General features: G+C 33.6%; 3 protein-coding genes across 3 annotated transcripts; 1 reads left to right on the top strand and 2 right to left on the bottom strand.

Annotated features, from left to right (window-relative positions):
* The first annotated feature begins 1,997 nt into the window (after positions 1–1,997).
* On the top strand, positions 1,998–18,017 carry LOC123718502 (procollagen-lysine,2-oxoglutarate 5-dioxygenase). Its single transcript, XM_045675073.1, has 9 exons — positions 1,998–2,588; positions 4,243–4,492; positions 7,290–7,636; positions 8,839–9,125; positions 9,556–9,932; positions 14,168–14,309; positions 14,906–15,193; positions 16,181–16,470; positions 16,882–18,017. Exons 1-9 carry the CDS (start codon positions 2,522–2,524, stop codon positions 17,021–17,023), a joined length of 2,190 nt encoding a protein of 729 aa, XP_045531029.1. The 5' UTR covers positions 1,998–2,521; the 3' UTR covers positions 17,024–18,017.
* Positions 11,654–13,292, bottom strand: LOC123718503 (immunoglobulin domain-containing protein oig-4-like). The gene is made up of 4 exons (XM_045675074.1): positions 13,140–13,292; positions 12,877–12,948; positions 12,318–12,467; positions 11,654–11,897 (listed from the first exon to the last, which is right to left on the bottom strand). The coding sequence occupies exons 1-4, from the start codon at positions 13,233–13,235 to the stop codon at positions 11,739–11,741; spliced, it is 477 nt and encodes a 158-aa protein (XP_045531030.1). The 5' UTR covers positions 13,236–13,292; the 3' UTR covers positions 11,654–11,738.
* Positions 18,018–19,154: 1,137 nt separating the features above from the next.
* Positions 19,155–20,990, bottom strand: LOC123718861 (the record flags this gene model as incomplete). Its single annotated transcript, XM_045675797.1, has 3 exons — positions 19,155–19,449; positions 20,068–20,269; positions 20,912–20,990. Coding segments are annotated over 3 exons (576 nt in total), but the record flags the coding sequence as incomplete, so codon positions are not given.
* Between the last annotated feature and the right edge of the window lie 609 nt (positions 20,991–21,599).

Below are 21,599 nucleotides of genomic sequence, written 5' to 3'. Positions count from 1 at the left end.
TTTATCATGGAGACTGTACAGAGAAGTCGTTCGGATTAATTCCTGCAGCTGAGTTTCATCATCGGACGTCTAGGGAGAATACAGAATACCAACCGTATCACCTCGACGTCCGTCATTCCACAATTGAGCGTTTCTTGAAAAGTTTTTGCCGCGCCCCACTACAACGTGGTAGCAGCTGTCCATTGAAATATTTTCAAATCAATTCGACACAGGGTCCTTCAAGAAAAGAGCTTACCAACTCTTAACAGGGCGGCAATGCACTTGCGAGGCTTCTGGCAATGTCCATGGGTATCATAGAAAGTAAGTTCGATAATTTCCTATTCAATGCTGCCCATATGATATTAAAATAAATATTTAAAAACTCTAGACTAGAGCCTAAGCAGCGCACGTTTTGGTCTCTGCGAAACCGCTGAAGTAAGCATTGGAGATCTTTTGGCATTAATTTGTGAAAACTGAAGAAAACATAGAATAATTGATGTATACATATTTTTTTATAGAAAAGGGAGCAAACGACAGTAGGCTCATCTGATGTTAAGAGATACCGCCCATGGCCACTCAGTGCCAGAGGGCCCGCGATGCAATGCTGGCATTTTTAAAAATTGGTGTGGGGTCTTCTCGACTGACAATAAGCCGAATTGGTTCGGAGTTACTTCGTTCCACATTGTGGTGGTGCGCGGTAAAAACTATCTTAAACAAAATAAAAATTAAATGTTTCTAAATTTACTTTTTTGGCCATTTCTCATATCAACTTAGAAGACTTACGAACAAACGACCACTCCCTTCAATCGCCAAGTTTTTAAATTTACAAAGGATATAACGAGTTGCAATTACACTTTGCCCCTCATGAGATCTCGAAGCAATAATAATAATAATAACGCCTCATAAAATCTAATCCAAAATTCACATTTTCACTTAATCCAAACGGCCATTTTGATCACAGCTTTACTGTTCGAAATCGCGCTGAACCCAGATCCACAACGACCATTTCGAGACCACTTACCTTCCAACATGCGTAACAGCTACCCGCTGCTAGTGCTGCTGCTTGTGGCATCTGGTGCTGCTAAACAATGCGCCGAACGACGGGAGACTTGTGACAGATTCGCTATTTATTCAGGTGAGTTTTATAAATGATATGGAGATCAGGCGGAGAATAAAAGGTTAAAATACTGATTGGGTCATGGGGTGAAAGTGCCACACGCTAATCTAAGACTTGCGTAGACATCTACAGGCGCTTTCAATTATAAAAAAAATAAACATTTTAAATTTATTATATTTATTTAAGTCTTCTTTCTTTGTCTTTATCTTTTATTGTAAGTTTTTCAAATCTTGATAAACTTTTGCTAACGTTTTTTAATGCGGTTATTACTCTATATTTTCTCAAGAATAGAATCAAAAATATTAGATGTGATAAATGTTGCGTTTATCTAGGCGAAAAACGAACATTAGTTACATACAAATGTACCGAATAGTATTTGAATAAAGCTTATCACTAAACAGACAACAAAATTACATTATTCATAGTAACATACGTATACAATATGACTGCGATGATTAAAACGTCTTCTTTATTATAGAGTGTTTTCTTTTGAAGAAATAAAGCAAGATGCTTTTCTCTAGATTTAAATAATTTACTGATTGACTGATGTTTAAAGGACTATTTTTACTTACTAATTAAACCAATGGACGTATAGAGGAAATTTTTTAAATTATTTCAAGCGTGGCTTCTATAAATTATAACATATCAACAGATTATAGTTGGCTTTTTAGTTGACATTGTCAGAAAACTATAGTGACAATTGAATTTAATAGACATCAATGATGTTATATAGGGCCTTTCAAAATTTGAACATGACAGTTGTCAGTTGCTACTATAGTTCGCCTATGACGTTTTAAATTAATTTAATAAACCTTTCGTTTTGGCTTTGATAAGATTTATAATTCCTATATTGAAAAGTTTTTTACAAAGTATAGAGATCCCAAGAAAGGAAAAAAAAAGTATAAAGATCTATTAGTATTGTTTATAATAACTTTATTTCAATACGAATTGGTGTAGAAATTCTATATTATGCTAAATTAATCAGCAATAAAGTGCTAATTAATATTACACAAGCAAATAAAATATAAATAAATCTATAATAATATAGAATCAATTCTATAAAATTTTAGCGTGTTATTAATTATACAATTTTCTCACACGATAAATCATAAACATTTTAAAGGCACTGTGAATCAGTTTTTAGTTTATTCATAATATCATAACATAACAATTTGCCGGGTGGTTGTTATGAGATAATGTGGTGCTTGTGATTTGTGAACTAGCTCTACAGGCATGTCGCGCTTATTACGGATTTTAGTATGAACTATTGTGTAAAGTTAGTGCTTCGCGCGCCAATCGCAAGCTTCAACGATTCAAAGCTTATCGGGTCGGAAGTGTTTTACGATCATTGAGCTCCAGTTTGAATGCGTTGGAGCTATTCGCGTTAGTTAGTTCGACGATCTCATAACGCGTCCGTGTTTCAACATGCGCTGGTCACTATTCTGGTGCTTGGCATGCTTGCTTTCACCTACAATTTGTGCTTTAGACTCAGGTAACTAATACTTCGTGATTGTTTACCCTTACTATTTTATATTGAATGGCCTATGGAAACTCTTCATCTCTATTTAACTCTTATGTGTGGTAATATTGTTTATGTCAAGTATTTGAATGAAATTTTTCTAATAGGTTTCCATTATAATATTTTTTTACAGTTTATCTATTTATATATGAATTATATTTTCTACTGTATCATACTAGTTTTATATATGCAAGCAATAACCCATCATTTAAAATGATAAAACTTCAATTTATTTCAATTAAATCATGGCACATGCATTGGGTGAAATAAACAGTTCATCAAACCAATAAAAGATAGACCCATTTTAAATTATATTGATACAAGTCAATTGTGTGACAATAAAATAATATAATGCTTAACTGTTCAGTTGTGTTCTATTAATGGGATTACTGAATGTATGTAGTGTTGAGTTCCTGGGTTCCAATCTTAAATGTATAATATCCTTGTAACGGTTTGAAAGGTGTTTTTGGTAACGGTTTAATGTCTTAGGTGAATAATGAGCACACATGAACTATGGGAATCCTAAATCTTATTATATATACCTAGTAATAACTGTGAGTTTCTTACTTCTGGGACATAGAAAAGAGCTTAAATGTTTTAATTTTTATTATGTTTAACTACATTCTGTGTAAAAATGGTAGTATACAGAGCTCTGTTTATTTAAAACATGACTCATAAAATGTTATAGCATGTTTGACTTTATGATGCAATCTGGCTTCTGAGAAATTTTGTTAAATCAATTAAAATTGTTGAACATCAGATGTTATGATGTTCATTGGACACAGAGTTCATTCAACTTTGACAATAGATTTTGGGGTATATAACATTAATTCATATTAGTATTATATTTTGAGCTTTTGCTAAAATCTATATATATAAAAATGTACAGGATTTTGCACATAAAGAATTAGTAGATAGCCTATGACAAGCCAGATAACTTCTGTCCTATTTGAATTTAAAGTTTCTGGGGATTATGTAATTGAGTTCTTTGTGTAGTCGTTAAATCTAGAAAAAAAACATGTTGAATTATTAACCCCTATTTTTGGTGGTTAAAATCACATTTTTTTTTATTTTGCTTATTGCTTCCATAATAAATCAGGCATTGATTTTAATTATAATACTTAGTTTTTTTAATAATTAGCATAAAGTATTGATTGACCTTAGGAAGAAAATCTTTAGTTTGAGATATTCCTTTCAAAAGCGGAAACAAAATGATTGTGGCATATGTTCATTTATTATTTTGATATCTTGTTTAAAATACGTATTAATCATTTATGAAATTGACTCTTTCGAGCGAATTTTGCGAATACTTTAAGTTGTACTGGGCATTTAGCGAAGATGAAAATCAGTGTACAATTTTTGGCATTAAGGTGCGTTATGTGCATATTTAATTTAAGGTTGGTTGAGCCTGATTTTAGTTCTTGGAAAACCAAATACAATATTAAGTTTAAAAAATTGCGAAGGCATACTAACTAAAAAAGCTGAGCGGCAAATTTTTAAATTAAATTTCAATTATTTTTCCTTTTGTTAAATTGTCATATGGATACATAGACTAAAAGTTTTCTAAACCGGGTGAGGCTCAATAAATCCTTTATTATTATTTCTTCTCAACTCAATATCTTTACAGATGACCAAACAGAAACACCTGATGTGGTAGTGGTGACAGTGGGTACGGAAGATACCCATGGGTTGCAGAGATTTGAAAGATCAGCACGTATCAACGGCGTTCACGTGGAAGTACTAGGAAAAGGGACGGCATGGCGTGGAGGTGACATGAAGAGACCCGGCGGGGGTCACAAAGTCAACTTACTGCGGGATTGGATCGACCAGGCCTATGATAGCCTGGATAGCGATACCCTAGTAATCTTCACAGACAGGTAAATAAAAAAATATAAATATTTTCTATACAAAATAATGTTTTCCAATGTAACTAGGTACCTGGATTATACAGAGGACAAATAAATATCGCTAACACTTAAGATTAGACGAGTGAAGTCGCGGCTGAACTAGTCCAGTCAAAGTAGTAACTATGTCTTCGATATTTTATGGTTTCGAATTTCTCTTGTCAGCATCTCAAGTACTTTTAAAATTGCACTAACCCAAGTAGTTCAATATTGTACAACATAGGTATAATATTTGATTCACGGCGTGTTTGACGTTAAACTAAAAAATTACGAACTGCATTGCCAAAACTATAGGTGTACTTTTAATTAATTCATGAGTATCTCAAAAATATTTCTTTCTCCTTAGAGTCAATGACACAACATTATATGGGAACAACATTCATTTCTATAGAAGTATATCTATAAATACTTTTTATTTGTTATGCCCAACGAACTTTATCTAAAGGTTATCTGTTTGTGCGGACGCAGTCCAATTTTTGTCACTTTAATATTCATAATGATTTATAATAATTTTTAACTTTTTTTCTCATAATGAATTAGAATAGCGCGGAATATTTTTCTTCTCGTTATGGATCATTCTCATATGTATCTTGCTAATTGTTTTTATATAAAAACTGTTAGAGCTTTAAAAAAATACTGAATTATTTATTAGTTATAATGGGTAGGGCGAGTTCAGTGCCCTGCGTACAAAAGAATTAGATTTCTCCCTTAGATCTTAATAGGTCATCCTCATGTTGAATTATATACAAATTCAAATTTAAAATCATTTATTCAATTTGGTAACACAGTGTACACTTATGAACGCCAATAAAGAAATACATATTAACTGCTTCTAATTTTACATTTACTGCCAGGGCATACCATGAGTTTTTATTGCGAGCCAATTCTCAATCTACAACTAAGATGCGTCGCTTATTCGTACCGTGACATCGAAAAATAGACAGTTTCTGTTCCAAAATTTGACTGTTGCGCCTTCAAACTAGCACAGAATAAGCGATTCTAAAAAAGTTACTTTTTATTCAACTTTTTATATCGAAATGTCCAAATAATAGTTTAGAACATATAAAATTTAATATTTTAATTAAAACTTGTTCATAAAGTTAATATAATATAAGATGTATCTGTGTCTAATATAGGAAAAAAATATAATTTTCATTGATTGTGTGATTGTGTATAAAGTGTGATTACAAATAAATTAGTAAAATATCGACGGAGATAAGGAACAAGAAGGCAATGCCCTCTACCGACTTCGAAGATGTTGAGTTTATAATTTGCTATAGATCAACGACTTTGATTCCTTGATTTCAGAATGTTTTTTTAATCATTTAGGCAGGTTTAACAAAATCATAATTCCCCAATATATCATATTTCATTTTAAAGCAGCTCCCGCTAGCTATGATTTCGTATATTTTACCAGTCTGTTGCGACTTCTTCAACAATTACGCCGTGTATTAAAATATAGCATAATTAATTACACACCTAAACCTTCTTTACACTGATTATAGGTAAAACATACAAACATAGACTCGTTCTTTTTTTTTATAATATATAAGAATGCTTTGTCACAAATTTAATTATAATACAGGCTGTATTATAATTAAACTTTTCCTTATTATGTTCATGAATCGTATTATTCTCATCTGGTTTTGTGTTTGTTACAATAAACATAGGTATTTTTCAAATTGATAATATGTAAATAATAAGTCATTTGAAAATATTTTAATCACAGTATTTATTCAATTAGGATGACGCCATCAAGATAGAAAAAGATATTTTCAGGCATGCAATTGGGAGTAAACATATTCATGTATTTTATTGGGGTTTAAGCTGCAAAGAAAATATAATTATTTATAATATATGATAATTAAATAACTAATTTTAACGTGTAAATTGCTATATATTGTACAGTTAAAAGGAAATAATGTTTAATTATTAATTAATTTTCGAGTTAAAAGTTGATTTGTAATATCTTTTGCACTTTTGGGTTTTTTATCACGAATTCATTTCGATGTAGGTATTTATTTTTAGAAACCAAATCTGCAAACAATACTTAATACATCATATTTATAAGTTAAATAAATTGTAGAACTATATTTATAAAACTGAAATTTTGTAAACCCCAAAATCTTTTAGGCTCCTCTCAAATTTGAGGAAAACGTTTACAAATAATTAGTATCAACTTATATAGCCGAAAACTTTGCGTTTGCTTTGCGCCCTATTAGCAGTAGGCATGGTAAAATAGTAAGATACTGTAGGAAATCATATCAAGCATCGTTCAAATATTTATATATATATATATATATATATATATATATATATATAAATATTTATATATATAATTTATATATATATATATATATATATATATATATATATAAATATTTATATATATAATTTATATATATATATATAATATATATATATATATATATAAATATATATATATATATATATATATATATATACTGAGTACTAACCCCCTTCCATAGCCCTCGAATAGCTATTTAATTCTATATCACGAATATAAATGACCGATATAAAACATTCTTATCAATTAGTAGGCTCATTATAAAAAATATAAGAAGTTGAACACGAATAAACTTGCAATGTAAACAAAATTAACATGAGATCAATCTAGAAATATATTTTAATTACAAAGTCTGCATTTATAGAAAATTAAGTAAATTAACCTATTAAATAAATAGCTTATATTCTTAATAGCCCAACAATTTTTCTTAACGCATGTGACATTACTACTTTTATATTTCAGTTATGACGTGGTACTTCTTGGTGGCGCTGACGAACTAAGGGAACGGTTTCTTGCCCTTCGTCACAGGATTATATTCGCCGCGGAGCCATTCTGTTGGCCCGACGCCGGCCTGGCAGCTCGCTATCCCCCACCGGACACTTCAACCCCCAGCCCTTACTTAAACTCCGGAGGATTTATCGGACGTCTTGAAGATTTAAGGCGATTAATTCGAGCTGCGGATATAGACGACAATGCGGATGACCAGTTACATTACACACGGCTTTATTTGGATCCCAAAGTTCGAGCTGATTTGGACATCGTGTTAGACCACAATGCTACAATATTCCAGACGCTTAATGGCGCTCTATGTAAGTGTTTTTTGTAATAAACTACGTTTATTTATTCAAAAATACATACACTATCTTTACTTTACTAAGCTAATACGATAACGTTATATACACTACAATAAATACATAAGATGACTGTGAACTCTCTTATAAAACACAATGAACAGATAAAAATGTCAATAGTGTCGGAGACAGTATTCAGTAAGCGCAACGACTTGTCTTAATCTGTGCAACAGACTGGTTCTGACTTTTGGTATCGCGTACAAGTTTGGCCTTTGCCGTCACAAAAAAACCGAGTTCTTCTGTTAATTGACGATTTTGTATAGCCACCACTAAATCGAGGTGCTTGCGAATTTAGTTAGTTCATTAAATCTGAAATAAGTTTCTTTAAATTTGAAAATCCCTTTTGAAATTATCTAAATAACTTTGTTTCAAACCGATTAGCGGCTGACTGGAATGGGCTTCCGGAAAGTTATTGGTGCACCAACTTTTATTTCAATAAAAAAACATGCTGTATAATTTCTCTAAATCCATAGTGATAATACATAGTAATAATACGAATTTAAGAGCATCAGTTGTACGGTTCCAATATTTTAAGGGGTGATGCTGAGCTCTGGTGATGACCGTCTATTTAAAAAAACATTTACTTCATATTGTTTAATATAGCTTTCCTAAGCATAACAATAAACAAATAAATAAAAACATTACAATAATTTATGTTATAAAGAGCCAAAGATCACTGTCCGCTTCTAAAATAGAAGTACTATTACAAAAAAACAGAAACTATCTTTTTATATAAATAATATATAAATGTATTCTAATATTTTAAACTAAAACTTTTTCTTTACATGTTACAAGTGTCGCCTGCTAAAATATTCAAACTCCAACAGATCCGTAGAAAATTTATTGATATATCGTGTGTATGTAAGATATTTTAGAATTAGGTTGATTTTCCGAATCGTTTCACCCTATAGTTTTTCCTCTTATTCTTGTTGGGTTATCACTTCGTGTATATTATTTTGGTTTGAGTGCCTGTTACGTTAAATATTGTATTTTGTACTATAAAACGTACCGCTAAGTAAAAACATCTGTAATTACTACATTCAACATGATAAATAAATATAATTTTCCAATAAAAAATAGTTAATTTTTACGGTATTTTTTAAAAGTTAAGTATAGATATTATAATTTTTAACAAAATATTTCTGTATTATGCTCTCCAGCGGATGTAAAGCTCCACAGTTCGGAAGATGGATGGGCCTGGCTAGAAAACATTGTGAGTGGTACTCGTCCGTTGATTTTACACGGCAATGGGCCTGCTAAGCTGGAATTGAATGCCTTGAGCAATTACCTACCACGTGTTAGAACGCCAGACCGGTGCCACATCTGTGAGGAGTTGAAGACGCCCCTAAAAGATGAACCACGAGTGCTTTTAGCCGTATTCATTGAGCAACCGACACCGTTTTTGGACGAATTTCTGCAGAGTATACTGGATATTGACTATCCTAAGGTGGGTTAATTTTATGTTTTTATAGAACAAGGGGCCAACGGGCTGAAGGCTCATCTGATGTTATGCCGCCGCCCATCCACACTCTCAATGCCAGAGGGATCGCGAGGGCGTTGCAACGGTCTTTTAAATATATAGGCTCCTTATTTCAGTAAATTTATCATTTATTTTAGCTTCTTGGTAGGTATCTCTGTCTGGTATTTCCGGTAAAGATATAATTATTCCAGCCGAGAGTAGAGCAGTGTGTATTGGGTTGAGTTCAACCCTTAGAGTGTTCGTTCTAATTTCGGCCGTGAATCTATGGACTTTTGATCACATACGTGCCTATTAAGACACTCACGAAGCAGACACAGCAATCTAAGGCTAAGATTTTGTAGCGCCACTGGTTTTAGTGGCTAACGCCCCATTGTTTAAGTTAATATACATTTTACAGGACAAATTGGAGCTACTTGTGCGAAACAACGTGGAATACCATGAAACGACAGTAGACGCTTGGTTCTCGCGAGTATCAGGCAAATACGCGAGCGGAAAGCGGCTCCGGCCAGCCGATCAGTTGCCGGAACATACAGCCCGGATGATAGTACTGGAACGCGCGACGGCCGGAGCCAGTTCCTATGTGTTTAGCGTGGATTCAGTCGCACGAGTTACCCCTAACACGTTGAGGAGCTTGTTGGAAAGCGGCGTTGATGTGGTGGCTCCGTTTTTGGCCCGCCCCGGCGAAGCTTGGTCCAACTTTTGGGGCGCGTTGTCTCCGGATGGGTACTACGCGCGGGCGCATGATTACATGGACATAGTCAATGGGAAACTTAGGTTAGTAACTAGTTTGCTTTTTATAATATTATTATACCAAATGACAAAAAAAAAATTGTCAAAGTTTTTATGGTAGATTGACATTTGAGTTATATTGACATATAAGACGTAGTGTAGATGATTCTTAACATATGATTTTTTAAACCAGGTTGCTTGAATGTCTTCCAAACTTATAGGTGAGGTGATGTGAGGCGAGCACCATATAATTAAAATAAAGTTTTTAGGCAGCAGGGTAGATAAGGAAACGTCTAAAGGCTTAAAACAGTTATATTCCAATTTATTATACAAGCGTAAAGGAACACCAATAAATAATAAAAGAGGGAAGTTGTTATCGCGAACACAGCTTCCGCGTTTGGAACTATCGTGAACTGTGTGCTGAGATTGGTTGCAGGCTGTGTCGTTATACATAACGGTAAAATTACCGACACGGTGAAAAATATAAGTGTTATTTGTCGACACATTTCTTCTTTTATACTTATTTTGGTCTGCAACTGTTAATAACTAAAGTAATGTTTCGTCTCATTCTGTCTTTACGGCGTGGTTAAAAGAAACACATAGTTAAATGACAGAAATTAAACTGTAATTACGAATGATTAATAAGCCAAGAATTATTGTATCCAGTTTTTAAAATATTTTATATGAAGTAGCCATATAAGTGACAAACCAAAAGCGTCATAGTATGCTTAATCTTTCTATAGAAGAAGACAAAAAAATCCCAGCATGCGTTCCCCTTGGCCTTCTTAGTGAAGGAATCCAATTTCGACATTTATTTGTTTCTTTTCTATACTATTACTAGAAGACCCGGTGAACTTCGTTTCACCTACAACTGTGTCGAAACATTTTTAAATAGACCAAAAAGATCAAACCTCATCCAGCTATGAAACACGAATTTCTGAAGAGATCTATGTATATATGACAACCAAGTTATTATAAGATTACAATTCGCCAAATCAGTTCAGTCATTCTCGAGTTCTAGCGAGACAAACGAACAGCAATTCGTTTTGACATATATTATGTATATACACGTATCTCGATTTAACGACAAAAAGCGCAGAAATCACTCGGCTTTGTTTGGTGTACCTTATTCCATACAACGATACACTCTACATAGCATTACACCCACTCTCAATAACGACAATTAAATACTAGAAAGTAGTTTTTAAGTTGCCGTAATTAGGTACACCTGCGGTGCTGTGTACATTGTTCTGTTGCTTTGTAGTCCTAGCCATTAATAAACTGGACTGTCGGCATCATACGTAGCAAAAGTTCGAAGAAATTCGTTCTTTTGTTTAGAAATTGGGATTGCTTACACGTGCTTTATCACGAAGATGCCTTGATTGTTGTCTTTATTGAGAGTGAGTGAAATGTTATGTAGACTGTATCTTTGTATAGAAGACAAGGTAAACCAATCAAAGCCAATTGATTTAGACGCTTTAGGAAATTCTTCGTTACATCGAGGGTCGTTATATGGAGTTTCCACTGTATATATATATTTGGTTTTGTGGGTTGACTAAATCATTTTCGATTACCAATTTTTAATTAAATGAATTATCCTAAGTGTGTCCCTTTTATTCTTTTATGTTCTGATACCCCATTGAAATCATCTAATGTCTTTTTCTTCTTCTGACCGGTGAAGCATTTTCACTCAGGCTTCTCCAAGTTTACCTTCTAATTCTTGCGTTTATTTTTGATGTGTCTGTCCCATTGAATAAATAAATAAATAAAAAAAACAGTTTATTATATACAATTTTTTTCAAAATCTCATATACATTAGATATGAAACAGCACGTCAACAAAAATAAAAAATTAATCAAAGGCAATCGAAAAGTCTGTTTTAAACGACCGACGATCAATGGAATACATATTATCTGCGGTACATTCGTAGACTCCTGCGTCCATTTGAGTAGCGGGATCTATCTCCAGCTTGGACTTCACTTTCTCGTCACCTATCAGCCATTCGTGAATCTGTAAATATCTATTACGTTAGTACAAATATCTGGTAGACCTGCGTTCGGCTCTCGTCCCAGAATTTGTAGGATCCATTCCCGGCTGTGCGCCAATGGACTTTCTAACTATGTGCGCATTTAACATTCTCTCGAACAACGAATGTAAACATCGTGAGGCATCTTTAAGCCCCAAAAAAGAAGTTGAGGCCGTGTGTCAGGCACAGGAGGCTGATCGCCTACTTGTCACTTGACAAATGATCATGAAACAGATTCAGATATCTGAGACCCAGACCTAAAAAGACATAAAAAATTGCGTTACGCAATACTTGAACGCTGCCTTAGATTGGTACTTCAGTGAAAACGGTGCATTTAGACGATTTTTTGCTTTTAATAAGATACAATTTTAAGTGACGTTGATCTGTAATTAATTAATGCTTACGTGTAAATTGTGGTGCGCGAGTATCTCGACTCCATCCTTGAACCACGTTACTTGGGGTCGTGGTTTACCCTTCGCAGTGCATAAGAAGGCAATTTTGTGACCCAGAACGTATTCAAAATCAAAGTGAGAAGCCAATAGGATTTTTGCACCCTGTCCAACAATCGTATTCTTAAATGCATTCATATTACAAAGAGAAATTGTTTTAGTTAAATGTAAAAAGTATGAGGATTTCTCTGTTAGTATAAAAGAATATTATTTTAGTCTACTGCGCCAAATGTCTAAAGTTTTGTCTATTTTTTCTGTTTGGACCATAAATTCGGACATACACATGATACAAATTCGGACGTACACACAAAATGTTAATTAGTAGTCCCTATACGTAATAAATACAACAATAAAGTTAAAAAAGCAACTACAAAAGTTCAAACTATATAAATAATTAAACTATTAGAACTAAGAAATTATCGATATTATCGGAACTGTGTTCTAATTCTACTCAAATTTATGGATATTGTAAAATTCGCCACAAAAAATAAATGTAATTTCGCTGTATACTCACATCATTGTTATTGTAGTATTGGTCGGATTCAGGGTCTCGGTACTTGCCAGTGATTGGTAGACCGATTTGTACCTGCGCAGTGTCATATTTATTTAAATTAACTTTCAGTTTTGACATAATATTCGGTCACGAAGGTGATACACAAAAGTATATGCACCGTGACGTATAGTATTTCTTTGAATCTAATGTACAACCGCTTGAATGATGCAAATTGCTTGAAGATTGAAGGTAAAGAGGCTTCAATCGTATTGAAGTTTAAATACCTTAGACTTATTCCGGGGACGTGCGCGACCTCTCCTCGCCTCACCAGGCACCAGTAGGAAGCCTAAAGCCAACAGAAGTAGCATCCACCTGAACATGTTGCGTCTATTTTACACGCTGGCAATACGCAGAATGCACGATCGTTCCCGTCATGTATTAATTGGCTAATGGTGGCTCCCCTTCGCCGTAGTGATTTCCTTTGCTGATCGGATCCCTCGCAATTTACGTTGTTGATCCAATGACCTCGGAAATGTTTGTATACAATGTAACAGCGAGCGACACGTCTGTGATTTAAGAATTTTCCATCACCATCTTCAATCCAAACAAAACAGTGGCTCTATAACATTTTTAGGCTGTTTCATGATTCGCAATCTGACAGGCAAGTAGGTGATCAGCCTGATACAAGCCGTCAACTTTTTGGGTCTAAGGTAAGCCGGCGTCCTCACGATGTTTTCGTTCACCGTTCGAGTGAATGTCAAATGCGCACATAGACAGTCCATTGGGCATCGAACCTACGACCTCAGAGATGAGAGTCGATAAAACCACTAAGCCAACACTTCTTCAAATAAAACACAATCATATCGTATAATAATTATGAATTAGAGGAGTGAATCCGTTATAATACACACATCGCTATTGCCTCTCGCAGCTAATTATTAATAACCTATTTATTTGATTGAAAACGGAAACGAAGGTTAAAAAAAAATTGACAATTTGTCATTTTTTTCGTTCATATAAGGATGTCCCGTGGTGAGGATATTCCTAATATAGGACCGCTTACAGATACGAGGAAACGCCTCAACCTTTTTTGACTGTAAAACTGTTGATGAAATAGAGGAATGTATGCTGACACATCGCTATAGTTTTCCTCAAGCTACTAATGAGCAACTATTCGTTTAAATGAAATAGAAAATTAAGGAACATTTTGTTAATATTTCTTACTTTTCGTTCATATCGAGATCATTATTACTGAATAAACATTACTGATAATCACGCTCCTTTAATTATTTAATATTATGTGTAATTCCAGGGGGTTGTGGAGTGTTCCATTCATTAACAACTGTTATCTATTGAAAGTGGACTTGTTCAGACAGCCACGTCTCAAAGAAGTAACGTTTAAGGTGGAGGGTCGCGACCCAGATATGGTATTCTGCGAGAGTCTCAGAGAACGGGTAAGTTTTGTTTGTAATCTACACTGATATTATAAAAAGGAAAGATTTTATTTTTTGTTTGAATTGTCTCCAAAACTATACGACTGATTTAAAAAGTCTTTCATTATCCTACGTGACCGATGCCCATTTTTATTACGAAGAGGGGCAAATGTGCAGGCTCACCTGATGTTAAGTGATACCGCCCATGGACACTCACATTGCCAAAAGGCTGACAAGTGCGTTGTCGGCTTTTTAAGAAATGGTACGCTCTTTTCTTGAAGGACCGAATTGGTTTGGAAATACTTTAGTGTGTAGCATAGGTTATAGAATATTAAAAAAAAAATGTAATCTGTTTGAAATTACGATAGTAATTGGTGTGAAAACGTCCAATAGAAATTCATAAATCGCGTGCTGCGAAGACTGTTGACATTTAAAGTGATGTTATATATTATGTACAAAAAAGTATATATGTATTAATTTATTTAACTCATTTGTTGTTAATGTTTTTCAAAGAAATTAATTCCAATCGTAAATCACAATTAACCTCGATCACTACCATTTTTGTCATAGACAAAAATTGGTTCGATATATACATAACATATTTATGTGTGTTTTAGGGTGTCTTTATGTACGTTAACAATGAGGAAGCGTACGGGCATTTGATAAATCCGGAATGGTTCGACCCACGCCACACCAACCCTGACATTTACGAGATCATTCATAATAGACAAGAGTGGGAGGATCGTTACATTTCCCCTGAATACTGGCAGAGCTTGGAAAAGACATATGAGCCGTCAATGCCATGCCCTGACGTTTATTGGTTCCCGGTTGTGACTCCACGGTTCTGCAAGGAGTGGATCGAAGTTATGGAGGCATATGGAAAATGGAGCGACGGGTCTAACAAGGTAAAATATTCTATGAGGACTCGTAAGTTCGACACAAAACGATAGCGCGTTTCTCGCTTGAATGTGATTGGTTAAACGAACAGTGTCGCTTGTCCGTGAATGGACGAGACGTGAAGTTGACCAAATGTAGCCATTTTACATTTACTGATTTTAAAGTAGAAATTGTAAAAGATAAAAATGTGTGTTCCCAAAAGAAATCTCTAGTCTATATAAAGAATATATTATTTTTAAACAAATAAATTGTATGAAAAGTATATAATCAAAATATATTACATCTAATTCTAGCTAGTATTACCACATAAATATAATATTTCCCAAATGTATTAATATACCATATTTCGTTTTATTATTTTTTAAATTATCATGACCTTAATTGTTTTTTTCAAAATAAGTCGAAAATGCAACATCCAAAGTTTATTTTACAATATTTTTATTATTTAAAACAAAAATTGTCGTTCCAAATTTAAATATTGAAGTTTTAGTTTTCTTTTTAACATTGGGTATAGTCCTAACTGCTAGAGCACTGTTGACTTGGTTACAACTTGCGACTCTTATCCTTGGGGTTAAATTTTCGATCGATGGCACCAATAGGCTGTCTGTGTAAGTGCGTATTTAACATTCGCTCGTACGGTGAAGGAAAACACCGTGAGGAAACCTAGCCTCATAGGCATGCCTTAGACCTAAAGTCGACGGTATGTTTCCTTTCCTTTTCCAATTAGAAATGATCACGAAACAGATACAGAGATCTGAGGCCCAGACCTAAAAGGTTGTAGCGCCATTGTTTTTTTTATTATTTTTTATGATGTCTATTTTTTTTAAATTAATTTAATTAACATTTTAAAGAACCTTAACTTTAGTTCGAATACGAATTTCCGCCTGCTTCCTTTTCTTCAGTTTTTTTTTTGTATTGTTGAAAAGCTAAGAACATTTATATTTTATAAGTAATAGCCTTAACATGTCCAATACGTTCAAATTATCCCGTTTTAGGACACTCGCTTAGAGGGAGGGTACGAAGCAGTACCGACTAGGGATATTCATATGAAGCAAGTTGGGTTGGAGACTCAATGGTTGAGGTTTCTCAAGGATTACATAAGACCTCTCCAAGAGAAGACTTTCCTTGGCTACTACCACGATCCACCGGTTTCATTGATGAACTTTGTGGTGCGATACCGACCTGATGAGCAGCCATCGCTAAGACCTCACCATGATTCTTCAACGTACACGATCAATTTGGCGTTGAACACCGTGGGAGAGGATTATACTGGTGGTGGATGCAGGTAAGAAACAGCTCGATATATAAAAGGAAAAACGCCAACGACACACTAGCGCTCCTGGCAATGAGCCCTCTCAATGGGCGGCAGTGTTAAATGGCCTATGTGTATGTATGTACGTACATAAGTTTTTACGTAAGTAATTTCAAGATTTTTATATTGAAGTTTAGTTGAAATCAGTACAGTCGTTTTTGAGGTATCGATTTATTTATTGAAGTTTACCACAAGTGTCTCAACCATTTTATGTCGTGACCCACGAAAAGGCAAAAAAATAAGTAAGACAGTCTTGCGACCTAAAATTCTAATCATATGTACAAAGCGCTATTTTTAATGCATCTTTCGTACTATATGTAGTTTGTATATATATTTCTATAATATATATTTTTTAATGTGCGCTTTTCTCTTTAATTTTAACAGGTTTATCCGTTATAACTGCTCAGTACAGGATACAAAGCGTGGATGGATTCTAATGCACCCGGGAAGACTTACACACTATCACGAGGGTCTGAAGGTCATTTCTGGTACAAGGTACATCATGATATCCTTTATTGACCCATAGATGTGATGTGACCCATACTTATTATTGTAAGGTTCAGGGGTCAAACAAATGTAGTATCATTTTTAGGTATGCTAATGCAATTAGATATTTTTGTTTCTGAAGGAAAGTTTTACATTTAAGATAATTTCATTTGGCCTTATGCGATGAATACAAAAATTTATGATTTTCCAATCTAAAGTCTAGATTTAGGATTATATTTGGACATATTTGATCGTGATATAGATTGTGACTAATAAAAAAATAATCTTCAGGCGTTAGGTGTTCGAATAGATTTAGATATAACACAGTTTTATACATCGTATTGATAAAATAATAATAATAATTCAATAATGTTATATTTCTACGTGATGACGTCTTATACATCGATGAACGCACGTAAAAACTCATTTTCACGTTCCGCCTGAGCCGAGAGTGCAAGCGAGAATAAGCGATAAAAAGGCACGATCGGCTTAAGCGTATGACTTGTGCCGCATTTATCTCTCTTTCACTCCATCGGCCGATGCGTCCGAGTAAAAGAGAGGAAGCATACAACGTATACGTGAACTGTTTATAAAGTAAAGTGAACAGTTAACGTGAATTACATTGTTTATTACAACAATTGCAGCAAATAAGTTAAAGAATGCATGCTTTTTAAGAGTTTGATTAGCGATATAATCTCAAATATTTGTTTTTGTTTAAAAAAAAAATTGAATTGTCGAGTGAAAATAAATGATTGTTAATCGAAAATATATAATTTTCAATTAATCCTTTGTATTAAACAAAATCATGATAATAATTCAATTCAATTCATAAATGTATGCAATTTCCAATGTTTTCTTATGACGTTATCGCGTAATATTATAGTCCGTACAGAAATGCAAATTTTATATTTTTTTTCTTTAATTTAAGTTTAACTAAAATATTTCCTATTTAACTGATAATGCAATTTGGCATTTATGTATGCTTTTACCAAAGATGTATGCGATGTTATATGAAATACATGTATTAATTTTTATTTGTTTTTTATTATTTAACCCCCTAAACCCCAATGAGACAGACATACTCTGTATATGTTTTATTAATATTTTTTTATAGAACAGTGGGCTAACGGGTAGGAGGCTCATCTGATGGTAAGTGATACAGCCGCCCATGGAGGTTCGCGAGTGCGTTGCCGGCCTTTTAAGAATCGGTACGCTCTTTTCTTGAAGGAGCCTAAGTTGAATTGGTTCGGAAATACTTCAATTATTCTTTATAATAGATAAAGATGGTTAAAAAATGCGACTATGGCATGTTAATGCTTCGAGAAATAGTGGTCACTTGATTTTTTAAATGTTTATTTAAAAAAAAAGTTAATTTTGCCATCATTTGCTAAAGCTCGCTACATTTATAAACCTGAAAAGGGTTACTATTGAAATCAATTTTTTTATCAAAATTTTGTTAACAAAAGAATTGTATAGTAAACACATTATTTGCTAGTTCCTAACATTAAGGATAGATGTCGTTTGTACAAATATGCGCACAGAAAAAGAAATACACTACTAATATTTAATGTATGTCCTTGTCAATGTGACAAATAAAGAGGAAGATATCTCTAATTGCTCGTTTAAAAATAATTAAACATTGTACATAACTAACATTAAAGTTTATCTGTCTATTTAACGCAAGCCATTGGTTGTCAAAACGACATGTGACTTCTGTTTTGTATATTCAAAGAAAACCCCGACTGTGCTAATCTTGATATTTGAGGTCTCAAATGGTTCGGACTAGTAAGTTCCAATATCAATAGATACTAGAAGGATCATTTGGTACATTCTATTGGTAATGAAATGTACTAACTGATTCTTAAGCTACAATTAACGCAAGCAAGGAAGGCAATAAAGAAGAATAATATAGGCAATAAAAAATATTGTCACTGATACTTCCATCATTTTGGAGCCGGATATATTAGTTTATAGGAATTTAAATTAGTTTTACCCGTGTATTTCAGTTAATTTATATAAAACCGTAATGAAATATACAACTTGGTGAAAAGTTGAAAGCTGTTCGGTAGTGTTTATCGCACTTATGAAAACAGACGTGGCTGAGGGGATCCATAATAAATTGTCTAATATTTTTATATATATGTATAAAATTAAGTGAATCGTAATTATAATTAAGTCGAAGCAGAAGAGTCGACGTCCTCTTCCACGGTCTCTTTTGTCTCTTGCGATTTCCAATTATTAAATACTTTGGTTGGAAACCGATAGTGTTTACCAAAAGCAGGCTCCGCGTACTTCTTGAAGCGTTTGAATTCGACCTCTTCCTGTTTCCATTCCTTCTTATCGACGTAGGGGAATATTTTACGCATCCACTCGGGCATAAATTCGTCCATGTAATAGAAGCGGCGCCTCCAAACTTTGTGTGTGTCGCAGTAATGGCCACCGCTGCCTCCAATCCAGAAGGGAATACTGTGAAGTCACCCACTTTATCAGTTAGGCCTTTGTTAAGTTATCATAACTAAACTCGCAGGTCTCATTGAACATTGTCGGTCGTTGACCAGTCGATCAGTTAAATCTTTTTCTAAACTACAGCTGATTTTAAATTTGGAATGGTTTAACGAATGGTTATCCCAGACTGCACCGGGATTGAGTAACGTGCCTGGGTGACAATGCTCTATGAATGCCTTGTTTGAGTTGAAATATTACAAATATAAAATTGTATACCTACATAAGTAGGTATATATTATTAAGTAGTCGTGAATTAATAAATTCAAAAGTATATTGAAACTACTTCAAATGTCTAATTCCAGAAACGCGTGAATATTCATATCTTAAAAACTACTAAACCCATTTTTATGTAACGTGATTGGTTCCCGAAGTGGGATTGGCTGATCTGAATATAATGTCTCACTTAGTTCCCGAGAAAATATAAATTCACTTACGAAATTTCTTATCAAATTCAAATAAAAAACGATATGAGTTAAGATATATTATAAAATTTCAGCATCTCGTAAACAAAGTTTGTCCCTTTAAGTCAAAATAAACAAAATGTCAATGTCAATGTTTTTTCAGGCTTTTGCTACTTACAGACTCAAATGCCGAAGTCCCCACCGGTAGGCGTTAGTGTAGAAGTAAGCTGATACCGGGTTAAGGTGAGGATAGGGCTTCGCACCCGAAATACCAGCAGAGAGCGCCACCACGGTCATACCGACCTGGTAGCCATCTATCATCACCACCAGCCCCGCTTGTACATTTCCCCTCGTCGGAAGGGCAACTTTTGCATTCGCTTCTGTTTATTTAGAAATAATATATTCAAATAAATTTAGTATGTAATGAAATTTACAAAATCCTGGTTATCATTACTTGATTACGGAGCTATAGAAAAATTATTTTTCATATGATTATAGCTTAAAAAGCCGTTCAATTAACACCAAATACTTGGAAGTCGGGTAAGGCTAAAAGCTGGCATGAACCAAAGAATGATTCGATTTTATCTAAGTATGTGATGCTTAAAATAAATACAACAAGTAAGGATTTAACCTTTCACTATTATTTATATATTCAGAGAATAAATTCACAGTAGCGATATTGTGTAAATTATGTGTTTAATATTATAAACGTATTTTATTACATTTTAATTATTTTATGTTTCTCGACATTATCGTATTGGCATAGTCTGTAAGGATAATGTATGTATTTTTGTACTAAATAATTAAATACATTTCAATGATTGACTCTAATTAAAAACACAATATAATATAAATACCTCATTACAAAAAAAAAACGCAAAATTTGCCGATAACGGTTGTCTAATTTTGTTTGGTTTTATTCATTTGTCAACATTAAGTAACCATTCCTATGAATACTAACGAAACTCTAAATAGTCTCATGTCATAAAATAATAAATAAATATATGTATTCATTTTCTCACCTGTAGTTGGAATGGACAAATCTAAGCCCAAACGGGGTCTCCAGAAGAATGTGCCTGGCACTGCACCCTGCAATATTGGTTAAAGAAAATCTTTTCACAGTTACAACAGCCAAACATGAACAGCTGAACTATTGTGTCAGAGTAAGTCGAAATCGTACATAAAAGATTACACACTAGAGAACTACCCGCCTGAATAAATGCATTCGGTAGAGAGCATCTAGTTTTCTGGGACATGTCCCATCCTAGTCTCCTACTAGACTTTCCATGGAAAGTCTTTTTAGTAGGCTAACAAAACTAGTTTTGTATTTCTCCAACGAAATATTTTTATTCATACTTTCATATGTAGTTAATTCAATTTTTTCATGCGAAACTTTTGATAACTACAATAACTTAACTGTTATTATTATAATGCGGTTTATAATTAATAAATCGGAATATAGAACTTTCTTTGCAAATAAACGATTACTATATTTATAACTTTAATACAAATTTTAATTTCGTACCCGAACTAAGTGCACTTTATTAAAAAAAAAAGGTTAACACACCCATGCTTGTGAACAGGTAATTAATAATAATAATGCCGACCTCATTGTTAAAACAAAAATTATCGAGTGTATTGTCTTCGAGAGATTTGTTAGTACTGATTTGGTTTATCAGAGAATGTGTTTACAAATAAGACATTCCATTC

The sequence above is a fragment of the Pieris brassicae genome, chromosome Z, assembly GCF_905147105.1.
Source record: "Pieris brassicae chromosome Z, ilPieBrab1.1, whole genome shotgun sequence".
Taxonomy (NCBI): Eukaryota; Metazoa; Arthropoda; class Insecta; order Lepidoptera; family Pieridae; genus Pieris; species Pieris brassicae.
This window is presented reverse-complemented; position numbering and strand designations above follow the sequence as displayed.